The 16,732-nt window shown below is 48.1% G+C and overlaps 2 protein-coding genes across 5 annotated transcripts; one reads left to right on the forward strand and one right to left on the reverse strand.

Moving 5' to 3' along the window:
- The first annotated feature begins 808 nt into the window (after positions 1–808).
- LOC121184381 (bile salt-activated lipase-like) lies at positions 809–7,013 on the forward strand. Its single transcript, XM_041042014.1, has 12 exons — positions 809–880; positions 1,130–1,277; positions 1,756–1,875; positions 2,259–2,456; positions 3,207–3,337; positions 3,548–3,655; positions 3,915–4,038; positions 4,619–4,805; positions 4,957–5,160; positions 5,546–5,743; positions 6,272–6,379; positions 6,820–7,013. The coding sequence occupies exons 1-12, from the start codon at positions 821–823 to the stop codon at positions 6,920–6,922; spliced, it is 1,689 nt and encodes a 562-aa protein (XP_040897948.1). The 5' UTR covers positions 809–820; the 3' UTR covers positions 6,923–7,013.
- ciz1b (cdkn1a interacting zinc finger protein 1b) lies at positions 6,992–15,247 on the reverse strand. Of its 4 annotated transcripts, none has more exons than XM_041042016.1 (14): positions 15,188–15,247; positions 14,980–15,126; positions 14,411–14,489; positions 12,273–12,360; positions 11,977–12,134; positions 11,577–11,835; positions 11,330–11,470; positions 11,002–11,096; positions 10,539–10,632; positions 9,924–10,028; positions 9,427–9,585; positions 8,816–8,861; positions 8,600–8,721; positions 6,992–7,393 (listed from the first exon to the last, which is right to left on the reverse strand). In XM_041042016.1, the coding sequence occupies exons 3-14, from the start codon at positions 14,437–14,439 to the stop codon at positions 7,349–7,351; spliced, it is 1,341 nt and encodes a 446-aa protein (XP_040897950.1). In that variant the 5' UTR covers positions 14,440–14,489; positions 14,980–15,126; positions 15,188–15,247; the 3' UTR covers positions 6,992–7,348. The 4 variants fall into 4 exon arrangements, with proteins under 4 accessions (XP_040897950.1, XP_040897951.1, XP_040897949.1 ...); XM_041042017.1 differs by having other exon boundaries at positions 14,980–15,102; positions 15,188–15,243; XM_041042018.1 differs by having other exon boundaries at positions 6,995–7,393; positions 11,577–11,653; positions 11,765–11,835; positions 14,980–15,241.
- Positions 15,248–16,732: the final 1,485 nt, after the last annotated feature.

The raw sequence follows: 16,732 nt of genomic DNA on the forward strand, positions 1-16,732 counted from the left end.
TGTACAGGGACAGAGGAACAATAGACTCATTTCATTTTACATATTTATTCACTTATTGGATCAAGGATCGAACATTATCACTAATACAAAACATAAAATAAGTTCATAAGTAAATAGACGTAAACTATCGGAGCGTTTCTGCTGAGAAAACACGAGGACAGGCAAAAATAAAATGATTTGAATTAAAGTAGAAAAGAAACAAAGTCCTTCAGTGACCTGTGGTGGTTTGTTGTTAGTGTGTGTTTGTCAGTGTGTGTGAGAGCAGCAGCTGTGTGTGTTTTCAGTGTGTGCTGATGATAAAAACTCTGCAGCTTCTTGGGCAACTTTTACCTTAAAGTCAGTTCAAATTAAAACAGAACAAAATAAAAGTGGAGCAGAGCAGCAGAGGATGATTCTACACGTCGGCCATTTGACATTATCACGATAGCCTCACCACAGTGTTAAGGCTCTGAAAACTTCTCTAAATGAGAAATTTCACTTTTAGATTTTCTATAAATTTGCAAAATTTCTAAAAACATGTTGTCACTTTGTCATTCTGGGTTATCAAGTGTAAACTGGTGAAAAACTTTTATCACTTTTAGCACTTTTATCCATTTAAATTTAAATCTACAACAGAATGAAGTGAAGGGATCCGAGGACTTTCTGAAGCTGCTGCCTGTTTCCTCTTGTTCTCATGAGTCCAGGTCTGAAAAGGTTTTAAACAGCGGGGAGGACTGAATGTTTGCCAGCAGCAGGCCTGTTCGAGATAAGAGCTTTCCATCAGAAAACACAGTATAAAAGCCGGTGCTTTGAATCTCGGTGACAGACAGGTGAACAGGAGATGATGCTGCTGGTGGTGGTTCTGTTTGGCGTCTGGCTGAACTCGGCCTCAGCTGCAAAGGTGAATAACAAGCTCACTCACTTTGTTTCATGAGTCAAGCTGCTTCTGTTCAGGTGTCAGTGGATCTGGTTGGTGAGTCTGGATTTGAGAATGAGGAACATCGATGGGTTAGGAGGAACTGTTAGAGCTGAGCAAACCAAACCTAAGTTCAGTGACTGAAATGACTTTGGCAGCTTCACTCTCACAGAAACCTGTCTGTGTATCAAACACCTGAACGCTGTGTATGTTTGTGTGTCTATGTGTGTGTAGCTGGGTGTGGTACAGACAGAGGGTGGGCAGGTGGAGGGGACGAGCCACCGGATGGGACTCTTCAGGAAGGTGGACGTCTTCAAAGGAATCCCCTTCGCTGACGTCCCTGGAAAGTGGGAGAAACCAAAGCCACATCCCGGATGGAGCGGTAACTCACTGATACATAACTCACACTTCATCCAGCCTGACTCCATAACAACTACAGATCCCAGAATTCCATGCTTTACAAACCATCCCATCAGAGAGCGTCAGCCTCTTGGTTGTGCAGCCGATGGTGGGCTGAAGTCGGAGGTTGACCTTTAACTTCTGGATCAATGCAGCAGCTGTGATGTTTGGTTCTGGACATAAGTGGAGTCCTGTCCATAGCAACAGCCGCTGAGGTTCATGGGTACTGTCGTAATTTAAGTTAAATTCAACAGAACAAACTTAAAGGAAACAGCAAACTACATTTATAGAACATATTATATATTTATATTATATAATATATATATATAAAGAGATGTTTTTCCCCAAATCTAATGGACAACAGGAAGTTCACTGTTTATGAAAGCTACTGAAGTCGGCCAAAACACATGGGAACTTTCTGCTACCAGAGCAGATTCACAGACGGTGACTGTCGTTTCCAGGAATCCTGAAAGCCACAAAGTATCGGGATCGCTGCCTGCAGGTGACGCTGCTGCAGACAAAAACCCAGGGCAGCGAGGACTGTCTCTACCTGAACATCTTTGTTCCACAAGGACGATCATGTAGGTAACACACACACACACATGCACACACACGCACGCACACACCCCACCGCTGTCAGTCCTTCTCATGTCAAACTTTCCATCATTTAAGCTTCAATATCTTCTAATGCAGACTGAGGTCAGAGGTCAGAGGTCAGTTTGTCTACCATCACAGCTCACATGCAGTCAGACAGGACATTACTTCATACAATTCAGATATAAATGTTACTTTACATCCAGAGCAGAGATTTAAGTTCAGCTCCTGAACATGAAAATGATCAATCGTTTCTTCTGGGTTCAGTGAAAAAACATTGAAAATAATTTAAAATAAAATTGTGAAAATCCTTCGGCAGCAGATCAGTGAACCCCCTCCCCCCTCTAACCTTCCCACTCTTTGTCTCCAGTGTCCACCAACCTCCCAGTGATGGTGTACCTGTTCGGAGGTGCCTTCCTGTTGGGGGCGTCTAACGACGTGGCGATTCTCGGAGACTCTCTGTACGACGGGAAGGAGATGGCCGACAGAGGCGGGGTCATTGTCGTCACAGTGAACTACAGGGTCGGTACGCTGGGTTTCCTGAGCACCGGAGACGCCCGACTGCCAGGTCTGACCAAAACAACAACAACAACACTGTTATTGTTATTATTGCAAACTGTTGTTCAAGTTGTATTTATAATTCAACATTTCCAGGAAAAGCAAACGTATAACTCCCACCTCTCAGGACACACAGAGAGGAACAAACAGCAAACAAACACAAACAACAAACAAACAAACAAAAACAACAAACAACAAACCTTGATTGTTTGTGTCCCACAGACAAAAAGTTTCACGTGTGAATGATGGAGTGAATTAAAGGTTCTGGATCCTGAAGGTTACTTGATGTAAAATGAACCATGTGATCTTCTATTGATTATTGCTTGATGATTATTAAAACAAGCTGCGAGATGCTTCCACACATTTAAGCAGAAAATGTGAATTAAACGGCTGAGTGCTGATTCTTGATGAATCAGGGGTTGGTGTTTCGCTGCCTGCTGGTGATTTCACACACACACACACACACACACACACACGTCAGAGGTGTGGTGTGTGTTTGCTGTCGTATCAGTGTGTTAGCTGATAAACTGTGGCTGTTAGCTCAGTTGCTAAAGGCTCCTCAGATGTGATGAGTTGGACAGAGTCCACCACGGTCTGTTTGTTGTGGTGACAGATGGTGAGGACCAGAGGTGTAGTTCAGGTTTGTTGGCTCGAAGCTGCTGAGTAGAATCTGAAATTGTAGACTGTCCCCGCAAAAGCACAAAGTCAGAATCTTTCACCGTGAACCAGCAGCGAGTTTTAAAGCCCTGTTACCTCTCAGGTAACTATGGCCTGTGGGATCAGCACGCTGCCATTTCCTGGGTCCACAGGAACATCGAGGCGTTCGGAGGAAACCCTGACAACATCACCATCTTCGGCCAATCGGCCGGAGCCGCCAGTGTCAGCTTCCAGGTCAGAGGTTAAAGACATTTAAATTTTGAATTCTGACGCTCAAACTCACAACTGCGAGTGAGCATGACACAGAGACTCATCATGACCTGTTACCTCATCACTGTTTACATTAAAATCATCAGTTTCTGTTTCTCTGGTGGAAATAAGCTTCTATTAAAGAGTTCTCTGTCTCTGTCCACCTGTCTGTCTCTCCGCCTGTCTCCCTCTCAGATGCTGTCTCCCTACAGTAAAGGGTTATTCCGCAGGGCGATCACACAGTGCGGCGTGGCTCTCAGTCCCTGGGCTCTGCAGAAGAACCCCATGGCTCTCACCAAGAAGGTTCTCAAACACTCTGCTGCACTTCATCACCTGAAAACCTGAGCAAGCGTCACCTTCACTCTGAGCTGAGCCTCTGTTATTGATTCTGCTCGTCCAGCTTTGTCCTGTTTATTAACCATGAACACGTGCATGTGTCACGGAGTGAAACCTTCCTAAAGGTGTAACAAGTCAGCTGGTTTACCTGGGCCATGAACCTGTGGGTCGGAGGTCACCGTGCTGACTGCAGATGATTCAGGTGTGTGTGATGTTGTTTGTGCAGATCGCCCGTAAGGTCGGCTGTCAGAGGAGTAACGAGGACGAGATGATAACGTGTCTGAAGATGAGCGACCCGGTCGGTCTCACCATGGCGGGAAAAATCAATGTGCTGCTTATTCTTGGAAAAGGTGAGACCAGCAGGAGGGGACCAAAACATCTGCAAACACATCTGCATTAACTGACCCACAACCTGTAATGAAAAGCAGTGTGTGACCAGTTGGGGCCAGAGTTCAGACCCAAAATGAAGAAGAACAGTCCCACTGTCCTCTGTCAGTCTCACATCAGGCTAACGGCAGGCTAACATCAGGCTAACGTCAGGCAAACGTCAGGCTAATGTCAGGCTAACAGCAGGCTAACAGCAGGCTAACATCAGTCTCACATCAGGCTCACGGCAGGCTAACGGCAGGCTAACATCAGTCTCACATCAGGCTAACGGCAGGCTAACATCAGTCTCACATCAGGCTCACGGCAGGCTAACGGCAGGCTAACGTTCACTGGTGTTTTTGAATTTTCTCTCTATAGTTTAATGTGGGAGAAACACAGAGAAGAATAAGAATAAGAATGGTGTGTGATGTTTTCTGATCGTCAGATTGTTCATGTGAAAAACATTTTCTGAAACACGTTCAAAGAAAACTCAAATTCTGAAATTGAGATGAAAGGAGAGACATGGAAATTTCTGTCTCTGTCTCTGTCCCTGCCTGTCTGTAGGTGTGGTCATGGACCTCCTTGAACTGTCTCCGGTGGTTGATGGTGATTTCATCCCTGATGAACCAAATCGTTTGTTCCATAACGCTGCTCAGTTTGATTACATGGCCGGAGTCAACAGCATGGATGGACACATTTTCGCAGGCGTGGACGTCCCTTCGATCAACAACAGAAATGCCAGCACCACAGTGTGAGTGCTGACATGGTGGACAGAGTCTGCATGGGCCTACAAAACACCGTAAAATAATACAAGCCAGGACCAGAGGACTACAATTACATTTCCAAACAACTGAGTAAATCATGATGCTGGTTAAGCAGCGTTTCTCCTCCTGTGTCCTCAGGGAGGACGTGAAGGGTCTGCTGGCCGGTCTGACCAAAGAGAAGGGGAACGCCGCCATCGACTCGGCCTACAGCATTTACTCGTCTCACTGGGGGTCAGCTCCGGAGCAGCCGGTGGTGAAGAAGACCGTGGCAGACATCGAGTCTGACTTTCTGTTCCTGGTCCCGACTCAGATCGCCCTCCAACTCCATGCTAACAACTCCAGGTCAGATCTGATTGGTCAAGGATCCAGGTTAAAGAACTTGCTGCGGATGGGTGTGGTCTGAGTTTGAGCTTATGTTCCATTAGTTGTTCCGCTTTCGGCTGTTCCCCGTCAGGGGGTCGCCACAGCGAATGTTTTGTGCCGGATGCCTTTGTGCCACTGGCTGGAAACTCCTGTGGCTCTGGCCCCTGTGATTCTGGGGTGGAAGCTGGAGCACCCAGAGAAAACCCACACAGGCACAGGGACTGCCCGGACCAGGGCTCGAACCTGGAACGGTCTTGCCGCGAGGCGACAGTGCTAACCACTGCACCACCGCACAGAGTTCCATTTAAAATTTAAAAACTAACCTGAATTTACCTCTCGTGTTTTCCTGTTAATTGTCCCTCAGTGGAGCCCGTACCTACTCATACCTGTTCAACATGAAGACTCGTATCCCAGGATTCCCTCGCTGGGTGGAGGCGGAGCACGCCGAGGACCTGCAGTACCTGTTTGGTAAACCCTTCTCCACCCCGCTGGTCTACTTTCCACGACACCGGGACCTGTCTGGGTACATGATCGCATACTGGACCAACTTTGCCAGGACCGGGTAAACTCCCAGCATGCACTGCACACATACGCAGGTCAACACATCTGAGTACAATCAGGTCTACCTCTGACCTGAAAATACTGAGCAGAACCCGGCTCATATGGGGGACCCTCCTGCTGATGGCTGGGCTGGGTGAAAGGAGAAAGAGGAGGAAGATAGGACAGCTGGGAATGGAGGAGAGGAGGAGAAGGACACGCAGCATATAGAACACGATACAAACAGGAAGTGGACGATGTTAGAGGGACAGCATTCAGATCCCAGAACAGTTAGTGGATCCTGTGCTCAGGGGGGTTGGATATAGGTCGTTTGCTAAAGTGCTGGGGTCCAGAGAAGGTTTGTCAGTAAAGGTTTGATAAGTGCAGCATTAAAAGCCTGTGGAACAGATCCTGTTTCCAAAGACAGATTTATCTGACCTAATGTGGAAGTGCCTAATATGGCAGACGTTTCTAAAGCTGCTGTTCCTGACTCACCTACATCACTAACAGCTGTAGGATGTGATGGATCTCTAACATCTATCCTCCTGTCCAGTGATCCCAGTAGAGGCGACAGCAGAGTCCCAGTTCCCTGGCCCTCCTTCACCAAATACCACCAACCCTTCCTGACCATCAACCACAAGATCAGCAAGTCCTCTGTCAGGTACCACACCTGGTTCTCCTCAGTTCTACTGTGTTCTACTTCATCATCATGAGACAGCCCCTGCTGCACCTCGGCCATTCTCTACTGTTTTCTACTGTGTTCTATTCTGATGAAGACTCTACTGGACTCTATTCTCCTGTCCTCCATACTCTTACTCGTGTACTGTACTGGAATATATTTGAATGAAGTCTTTAGTATTTGACTCTGGTGTGTTCTGATGTGCTGTCAGGTTCTCAGTTCTCCTGCTGCACTCGCCCACAGCTTCTCAGTTTACTGTGTTATCATCACATCAGCGCGTCTTCTGCTCTCACAGCTGACTGCGCTCCTCCGTCCACTCTAAACTCCACTGTGTTAGAATATAATTACAAAGGAAGCTGCAGTGAAGACAGGCGATGATTCGCAACGTTGTGACTGTAATTTGTCTCATCTGGTCTCTTCAGCTACGACCTGAGATCTGAATACGTTACCTACTGGACCAAAACCTACAGCAGCCTGCCGTCAATAAAGAGAGAAGAAGAAGAAGACGGCGAGAGAGAGAAGTGACCCGACGGACTCGGCCTGACGCTGCTAACCACACACTACTGGGATTATTCACAAATGATGAAGCTTTATTAAATTCAATAAATATACATGAACAAAGCACCAGTGAGAAACTGAATCATTAACCAATCAGAATGTACCTGAGGAACAGCTGACACGCCGCTCGAAGGCAGGTTCAGCAGGTGTGTGTGTGTGTGTGTGTGTGTGTGTGTGTGTGTGTGTGTGTGTGTGTGCTCGTCTCTGAATAAATGAAGCTCATCTCTGCACTCTGGGCCTTTCACTTCTCCTCTGGAGAGACAGCAGCCTCGACACCGTCAGGCAATAATCAATCAATCAGTGATAAAAACAATCCGTTTCCAGCCTGAATGCACAGATGCATGCTGGGATACGGTCTGAGAGGGTCAGGTAGGAGAAGGTGTGTCCTCGTCCTCATGTTTCTCCTCCCTCCTCATTTCTCCTCCGAGCTCTGTGAGTCTGAAACACAAAGCAACAATCAGCTGTGTGTGTGTGTCTGTGTGTCTGTCTCTGTGTCTGCTTCTGTGTGTGTCTTTGTGTGTGTGTGTCTCTGTGTGTGTCTTTGTGTGTGTGTGTGTGTCTGTGTGTGTGTGTGTCTGTGCGTGTGTGTGTGTGTGTGTGCCTGTGTGTGTGTCTGTCTGTGTGTGTGTCTGTCTGTGTGCGTGTCTGTGTGTCTGTCTCTGTGTCTGCTTCTGTGTGTGTCTTTGTGTGTGTCTGTGTGTGTGTCTGTCTGTCTGTGTGCGTGTGTGTGTGTGTGTGTGTGTCTGTCTGTGTGCGTGTGTGTGTGTCTGTGTGTGTGTCTGTCTGTGTGCGTGCGTGTGTGTGTGTCTGTGTGTGTGTCTGTGTGTGTGTCTGTCTGTGTGCGTGTCTGTGTGTGTCTTTGTGTGTGTCTGTGTGTGTGTCTGTCTGTCTGTGTGCGTGTGTGTGTGTGTGTCTGTGTGTGTGTCTGTCTGTGTGCGTGCGTGTGTGCCTGTGTGTGTGTCTGTCTGTGTGTGTGTCTGTCTGTGTGCGTGTCTGTGTGTCTGTCTCTGTGTCTGCTTCTGTGTGTGTCTTTGTGTGTGTCTGTGTGTGTGTCTGTCTGTCTGTGTGCGTGTGTGTGTGTCTGTGTGTGTGTCTGTCTGTGTGCGTGCGTGTGTGTCTGTGTGTGTGTCTGTCTGTGTGTGTGTGTGTGTGTGCCTGTGTGTGTGTCTGTCTGTGTGTGTGTTACCTGCAGGTTGAGGTAGTGTATGTGTGTCCTGCAGTGTGTGTGTGTCTGTCTCTGTGTGTGTCTTTGTGTGTGTGTGTGTCTGTGTGTGTGTGTCTGTGCGCGTGTGTGTGTGTGTGTGCCTGTGTGTGTGTCTGTCTGTGTGTGTGTTACCTGCAGGTTGAGGTAGTGTATGTGTGTCCTGCAGTGTGTGTGTGTCTGTGTGTCTGTCTCTGTGTGTGTCTTTGTGTGTGTGTGTGTCTGTGTGTGTGTGTCTGTGCGCGTGTGTGTGTGTGTGTGCCTGTGTGTATGTCTGTCTGTGTGTGTGTTACCTGCAGGTTGAGGTAGTGTATGTGTGTCCTGCAGTGTGTGTGTGTCTGTCTCTGTGTGTGTCTTTGTGTGTGTGTGTGTCTGTGTGTGTGTGTCTGTGCGCGTGTGTGTGTGTGTGTGCCTGTGTGTGTGTCTGTCTGTGTGTGTGTTACCTGCAGGTTGAGGTAGTGTATGTGTGTCCTGCAGTGTGTGTGTCGCGCTGTGGTCTCTCTGTGGAAAAACTTGTTACAGAGTCGACACAGGAAACCAGACACAGGAACCACAAAACTACTTCCTGTTGAGAGGAACAGATGCAGATCATTCATGATGTAACGTGACTGTTTATCACGGTGGTGTAAACAAACAAATAAATAACCACAGGAACGTACCGTAGGAGGTGTGTGGGTCATATGGGGGGTCGTCTGCATCAGCTGTCTGCGACACACACACACACACACACACACACACACACACACAGACACACACACACACACACAGAGACACACACACACACACACACACACACAGACACACACACACACACACACAGACACACACACACACACACACACACAGAGACACACACACACACAGAGACACACACACACACAGAGACACACACACACACACACACACACACATGTTTAGAAAACATCAGTTTCACCTGAAATCCTTTCAGACGTTTCACAGACGACACCTGAACACCTGATTGGCTGCTGAGGCAGGTGGACTGATAGTAACACCACATCGAACCAACGAGGCGAGTTGTTTGGACGGCGAGTTCTCCGCTCCGACACGTTTCACCGATAAATCAAACCCAGGCTGGAAGACGCCGCCAAAAACACTGAAGCTAACTCTGACCCTTGGTACAGGAACAGGAAGTAACGCTGCCAGTGCGTGAGCCGGGTTTATTTATTATCTATTGATTTATTTGTGAGTGATGATTATTGATGCTGCATTAACATGAATGTTAGAAAATGTGTCTGACACCTGGTTTTACCTCCATCACTCTCAACTCTGATGCTTCTTTTCTAACATCATCCTCTTCATCTTCTTCATCATCAGCTACTTCTGCTTCCTCCTCCTCCTCCTCTCCCTCGAAGCAGCCGACAGCATCCACAGTGATAAGCTCCTCCTCTTGAGCGTCCTGCAGGTGCACCTGGGAGGAGACAGACAGCGAATCAAACTCACCGTCTGCTCTGCTCCTCAGCAGGATGCACGTCTCAAACAAACCCCGCCCAGTGTGTGTGTGTGTGAGCGTGTGTGAGAGAGTGTGTGTGTGTGTGTGTGTGTGTGTGTGTGTGTGAGTGTGTGTGTGAGTGTGTGTGTGTGTGTGTGAGTGTGTGTGTGTGAGCGTGTGTGAGAGAGTGTGTGTGTGTGTGTGTGTGTGTGAGTGTGTGTGAGTGTGTGTGTGTGTGTGTGTGTGTGAGCGTGTGTGTGTGTGTGTGTGTGTGTGTGTGTGTGTGTGTGTGTGTGAGTGTGTGTGTGTGTGCTGACCTGCTGTTTGTGTTCTGGAGACTTCATGTGCTCCACAAACTTCCTGGGAGTCCTGAAGTGGCGTTTACACACCGGACAGAAGGGACGACACAGCTGCTTACACATCTGGATCAGGGAGCCACATAAACAGAGTGAGGTGAGTCACACACAAACCTGCTGCTCCATGTTTTTAATACACCTGAGATTACACACGTCCCGGGCCGGTCCTAAAGACCGGTACCAGGACTGATTTGGGCCGGCACCTGGTGTGGACAGAGACGAGTGAGACGTCTTCCCTGATAAATCCGATCAGGTGTGAAACCTCTGCAGCATCAGAGACACCATCAGCTGATCTCAGGTCAGCCTCAGGAGTCACAGTGTGCAGTTCCAGGTTCTGAAGCGGAACCTTCAGGATCCGGATCAGGGAACTGAAGAATGTGCCGTGTCAGATTAAACCGACTGCAGCTGAAGCATCTGATCACACTGACTCAGCAATAATCAATATGAAAGGACTCAGATCAGGATCAGGATCCATAAAGAGTCCTGGTCCTGGTTTGGATTATATTTGTGTCAGTGTAAACCCTCTGACCAATGAAAACCAGTGATGGCTGTGATGTCATCAACACCGTCTCTCACCTTGTGTTGTCTTGTCCGTCGGTGTATGATGATGTCACCACTGAAGTGAGTCTGACAGGTGTCACACCAGCGCTGAGCGTCAGGCCGACGCCCCCTGAAGGACAACAGGTGAACAGTCCGGATCATGGAGAGGGTCCATACCTGTGTGTGTGTGTGTGTGTGTGTCCATACCTGTCCTGCAGTGTGTGTGTGTCCATACCTGTCCTGCAGTGTGTGTGTGTCCATACCTGTGTGTGTGTGTGTCCATACCTGTCCTGCAGTGTGTATGTGTCCATACCTGTCCTGCAGTGTGTGTGTCCATACCTGTGTGTGTGTGTGTGTCCATACCTGTGTGTGTGTGTGTGTGTGTCCATACCTGTGTGTGTGTGTGTGTGTGTCCATACCTGTCCTGCAGTGTGTGTGTGTCCATACCTGTGTGTGTGTGTGTGTCCATACCTGTGTGTGTGTGTGTGTGTGTCCATACCTGTCCTGCAGTGTGTGTGTATTGAGGCAGATGGAGTGTGTGATCTCCTGCAGTTTCTTCACATGTTCTGCTCCTGACATGTGTTCGTGGAACATCTGGAAAACACACACACACACACAGTGATATTTGTCAGTTGAGTGATTAGATCTAAATGAAACACTGACTGATTGATTGATTGATTGAATGTCCTCACACGTTCACAGTGACTCAACTTTCATTTGAAAAAATAAAATCTGCTCTGAGATCAGTTAAAGAATCACACACTGCGGGCAAAGCCAGGGTCAGTGCTGCTCCTGGATCAGGTGCACGTCCGTGTTCAGAGTCTCACCTGCACAGAGCGACAGGTGAGGTTACAGACGTGACAGTGGAGTCCACCTGTCTGTCTGTCTGCTGTCCTGTCTGTCTGTCCAAACTCTCTGCTCTCACTGCTCTGCTGGATGGTGACCTTCAGTGACCCCACACTCTGCAGCTACACACACACACACACACACACACACACACACAGCAGAAATGGTTAAAGCTGATGGATGATGACTCAGCACAGTCACGATCTGAGTGTGGGATCATTTCCTTACCTCAGCTGCTCTGCTGTCCTCACTGTGCTCTGCTGACCCCTGCTGGTCAACAGGAGGAAGTCTGGATGAAACGCCATCTGATAACACACACACACACACACACACACACACACACACACACACACACACACACACTGTGAATGTGATCCCATTCAGGAGCAGAGGATGTTGTGCTGAGAGCAGCTCACCTCCTGCAGAGCAGCTCTCGCTTGCTGGCTGATCACATGACCTCGGGGTCGGAGCTGCAGGCTCCTCAGTTCTGTGGGAAACATTCAGCGGGAAAATGTTCACTGTCTCTTCTTTCTGTTGCTTCGCTGCATGTCCACACTCTTCACCCACTCTTTTCCAGACACAGCTGGATGGAAACATCTGCACTGGCACATTAATGTCTCTGACTCACCCGTCCAATTTCGCCCTCTTTGTCTCTCCTGAACCTCCATCAGGTCCCAGGTCTCCACTGTCATCTCCTCTCTCTTCTTCTGTGGTGATGGAGCTGCTGCAGTACTGCCGGCTCTCAGTGCTTCCTGTTCCTGAAGCCACCCACTTCCTGCCAGAACCCTTTAAAAATAAAAGAGTGAAAAAGACCTAGACGTGGTGGTGGTGGTGATGGGGGCGGATGGGGCCGGGGGGGTGAGTTTGTTTCATCTACAGTTGATTAAAATTATTAACCCCCTATAATTTTGTCCTCATCTGTACCTGGTAAGGGGGAGTCTGTCTCCTCTGTACAGGGCCGACAGGGAATCGAACCTGCGCCACACTGTTACCTGCTGCAGGTAGAAAACACCTGCAGGAGAACAGAGAGAGAGGGAATGACCAGATGCCAAGAGCTGAGGCTTCACTTCAGTCCAACCAGTAAAACTTTCCTCCACCCAGACCAGGTCTACTTAATGGAGTCTACTGAGTATTACACAGCCTCTACTCTCTATTAATCTGGTCCAGATTGGACAAGTGTAGGTGCAGTGCTGTCTGACCCAGACCTGGTCTGACGTGGTCTGATGGAGAACACACAGTCACATCACATCAGAAGAGGCAGCAGCTTTTCTTTAAGATCACACGACTGTCGTCTCATTTACCACAGCTTCACCTTCAGCTCCTCTTCAGACACACACTGACACACACTGACACAGACACACACTGACACACACTGACACACACTGACACACACTGACACAGACACACACTGACACAGACACACGCTGACACACACTGACACAGACACACACTGACACACACTGACACACACTGACACAGACACACACTGACACAGACACACGCTGACACACACTGACACAGACACACACTGACACAGACACACGCTGACACACACTGACACAGACACACACTGACACACACTGACACACACTGACACAGACACACACTGACACACACTGACACACTGACACAGACACACACTGACACAGACACACACTGACACACACTGACACAGACACACACTGACACACGCTGACACACACTGACACTGACACACACTGACACACACTGACACTGACACACGCTGACACTGACACACACTGACACACACTGACACAGACACACACTGACACACACTAACACTGACACACGCTGACACTGACACAGACACACACTAACACTGACACACGCTGACACACACTGACACAGACACACACTGACACACACTGACACACACTGACACAGACACACACTGACACACACTGACACACACTGACACAGACACAGACACACGCTGACACACACTGACACAGACACACACTGACACACACTGACACACACTGACACAGACACACACTGACACAGACACACAGTGACACAGACACACGCTGACACACACTGACACACACTGACACAGACACACACTGACACACACTGACACACACTGACACAGACACACACTGACACACACTGACACAGACACACACTGACACACACTGACACACGCTGACACACGCTGACACTGACACACACTGACACACACTAACACTGACACACACTGACACACACTGACACAGACACACACTGACACACACTGACACAGACACACACTGACACACTGACACACACTGACACAGACACACGCTGACACAGACACACACTGACACACACTGACAGACACACACTGACACACACTGACACACACTGACACTGACACAGACACACACTGACACACACTGACACAGACACACACTGACACACGCTGACACACACTGACACTGACACACACTGACACACACTGACACAGACACACACTGACACTGACACACGCTGACACTGACACTGACACACACTGACACAGACACACACTGACACACACTAACACTGACACACGCTGACACTGACACAGACACACACTAACACTGACACACGCTGACACAAACTGACACTGACACACACAGACACTGACACACGCTGACACAGACACACACTGACACACACTAACACTGACACACGCTGACACTGACACAGACACACACTGACACACACTAACACAGACACACACTGACACACACTGACACTGACACATGCTGACACAAACTGACACTGACACACACTAACACTGACACACGCTGACACTGACACAGACACACACTGACACACACTAACACTGACACACACTGACACACACTGACACTGACAGCAGGAAAACCTGGGCGTCTTGTTGAAATATCAGTCTGCTTTGTCTTAATATCTCAGGGAACCTTTGTACTCAGCTGCTACACGGAAAAACCTGGTGTGTTCACTGTCCGCAGCTGCTTCACTGTAAAAAAGCATGAAGTGAGGAGGAACATGAAGGCCTCAGTGTGAGAGAGACTGAAAGTGAGAGAGAAACGTCTCACCTGTCCGTCCTCCGCTGCTGTTTGACCATGATGAAGGCAGGACCAGCTGACCTCTGACCTCAGTGCACCAACATTGACCCTAAAATAGAGTTTTTAAAAAAAGTACTCAACCACTGACTTTGTGATATTTATAACCCCCCGCCCCCCCGAAAAAAATGACTGACAGTAAAAGTAATAAACTACTGTTAGAGTTGAAGCTACAGCTGCATGGATGAACTAACTCCTGCATCAAATGAATCCAGTCTCTCAAAGTTACAAACAGCACTTAAACACACCTCTTTAACAAACTGCCTACTACCTTCATAAGCAACTACAGTTCATCTATGAAGAACTCTGTTAAAATATCATGAAATTTTAAAAGAACTCATATCGCTGGTCCCCATCCAGTTCTCTGACGATGACTTTCGCCTCCTTCGTCAGTTAAAACAGACAAAATTGAAAAGATATCAGACATAAGTTATGTTAGCTGTTTGACATCTAAGCCAAATGTAATATTGGTATCCTTAGATCCCTGTAAGCTTTTAATTCACGTTATATAAAAGTTGTTCCTGTGTTGATAATCAAACAACCTTTAAATTCGCAGTTTTCTAATCCAGGTCTCGCACGTCCCCGTCCCGTGGTTTGGCTAAGGTTAGCAGGATCGGCAGCTTGTCCGGGCAAACGGAGCCGGACATCAGAGCTTTATCTCCGCGCTTTGGAAGACATTAAACACAGAACTATTCTTAGAGTAAAGACGTGTTATTCCGGTGAATTAAAGAGTATTACAGCTCATCTCACCGCTCCGCACAGGCTAAAGGAAGCTCAGCAACATGTAAACACAGCCTGCACACACCTTCAGTCTCCGAGCTGCTCTGTCGCCCCCTGTCGGGCGGGAGGAAGACCTGCGGTCATCCGAGGAACTGCAACTGCTTCTTTTGAACAGAACTTTGTTGTGTAACACACACACACACACACACACACACACACACACACTGAGGTTTTTTTTGCCTTGAAACTTCACCTTTTCTCGTGTTTTTCTCATGTAGACAGAGTTCACGTGTCCTGAGGTGATGCAGCCGTTTGCTTGGTATTTATCCTGCGGACATTACTGACAACTGTGTTTATCTGTATGTTGTATGTTCACTCAGTAAATAAATATATAAATTCCGTCGTATCCCTGGTGTTTCCAGGCTCCAGGGCAGAGCTGTGATTGGCTGGTGAGGTCTGGAAGTTATTTTCAGGTTGCAGGGATCTGTTGGTATTTCCTGGACTCAGACAGACAGACAGACAGACAGACAGACAGACAGACAGAGGACGCTGTCTGTCTGTCTGCTGTGATGTTGATGCAGCAGTGAGAAGCTTTGGTCCAATGTCAGGAAATGTCTTTTCTCATTGTCTCATTTGATTCAACCAAATGTCCAAAATGTTCAGCTTCTTTTCACGTTTCACAAAAAACACAAATCCTCACATTTGAGAAGCTGCAGAACCAGAAACTGCTTTGGCTTAAACGATAATTCATTTTCAGTTTGATGAGTGCAGCTTCACAATAAGTACCGTCAGTCTGAGTATTAACACAGGAGGAACCCGCTCATTAGGAAATGAAGCCTCTAAAAGCAGCAGCTTCCTGTCGGGTCGTAGCTCAGAGCGAGCTCGCTGCTTCCATGGTCACATTAATCTGCTGCTGTTACCCAGAACACTTCACAGGTTTGGGACAAAATCAACTTTATTTCATCCTAATTTTCCTCCACAGCTTAAAACTGACCCGAGGAATCCCAGAGACTGAGCTGAGCGTCTGATGGATTCACCACATGTTGGTTCAGTTTCCTCTGAATGGAAACAGACTGAGGATTTCATTACTGCTGCAGCTCTCAGTGGACTTTTCACTTCCTCTGGTCTAAATCTGGAATCTGGTTCTGTCAGGAAGTGGTTCTGTGTGAGCGGCTCGGGCTCAGACAGCAGAGTGTGAGGGTGGAACCCACAGTGAGCCAGGCTGACGAATAAACGCTGAGGATCATGGAGAGGAAACATCAGGAGACTGAACCTTCGCCACATCAACACGCCAGACCAACACAGCAGTCAGGTTCCATCACGTTCTCCATCACGTTCTCATCATGTTCTCCATCATACTCTCCATCACGCTCTGCGTCATGTTCTCATCATGTTCACATCATGTTCACATCACGTTCTCCATCACGCTCTCCATCACATTCTCCATCACGTTCTCCATCATGCTGTCCATCACATTCGCCATCACACTCTCCATCACACTCTCCATCACGCTCTCCATCACGCTCTCCATCACATTCTCCATCACATTCTCCATCACGTTCTCCATCACGCTCT

The sequence above is a fragment of the Toxotes jaculatrix genome, chromosome 7 (assembly GCF_017976425.1).
Source record: "Toxotes jaculatrix isolate fToxJac2 chromosome 7, fToxJac2.pri, whole genome shotgun sequence".
NCBI classification, from domain to species: Eukaryota; Metazoa; Chordata; class Actinopteri; family Toxotidae; genus Toxotes; species Toxotes jaculatrix.

Bases quoted from the DNA above. Each gene is read 5' to 3' on its own strand.
- LOC121184381 (XM_041042014.1), top strand. From the start codon at position 821: ATGATGCTGCTGGTGGTGGTTCTGTTTGGCGTCTGGCTGAACTCGGCC. The intron at 3,656-3,914 runs GTTCTCAAACAC...TTGTTTGTGCAG, and splicing joins CCATGGCTCTCACCAAGAAG to ATCGCCCGTAAGGTCGGCTG. The intron at 5,161-5,545 runs GTCAGATCTGAT...ATTGTCCCTCAG, and splicing joins CTCCATGCTAACAACTCCAG to TGGAGCCCGTACCTACTCAT.
- ciz1b (XM_041042016.1), bottom strand. From the start codon at position 14,439: ATGGTCAAACAGCAGCGGAGGACGGACAG. The intron at 12,361-14,410 runs GTGAGACGTTTC...GTTCTCCTGCAG, and splicing joins CAGCAGCGGAGGACGGACAG to GTGTTTTCTACCTGCAGCAG. The intron at 10,633-11,001 runs GTATGGACACAC...GTTGTCCTTCAG, and splicing joins ACACACACACTGCAGGACAG to GGGGCGTCGGCCTGACGCTC.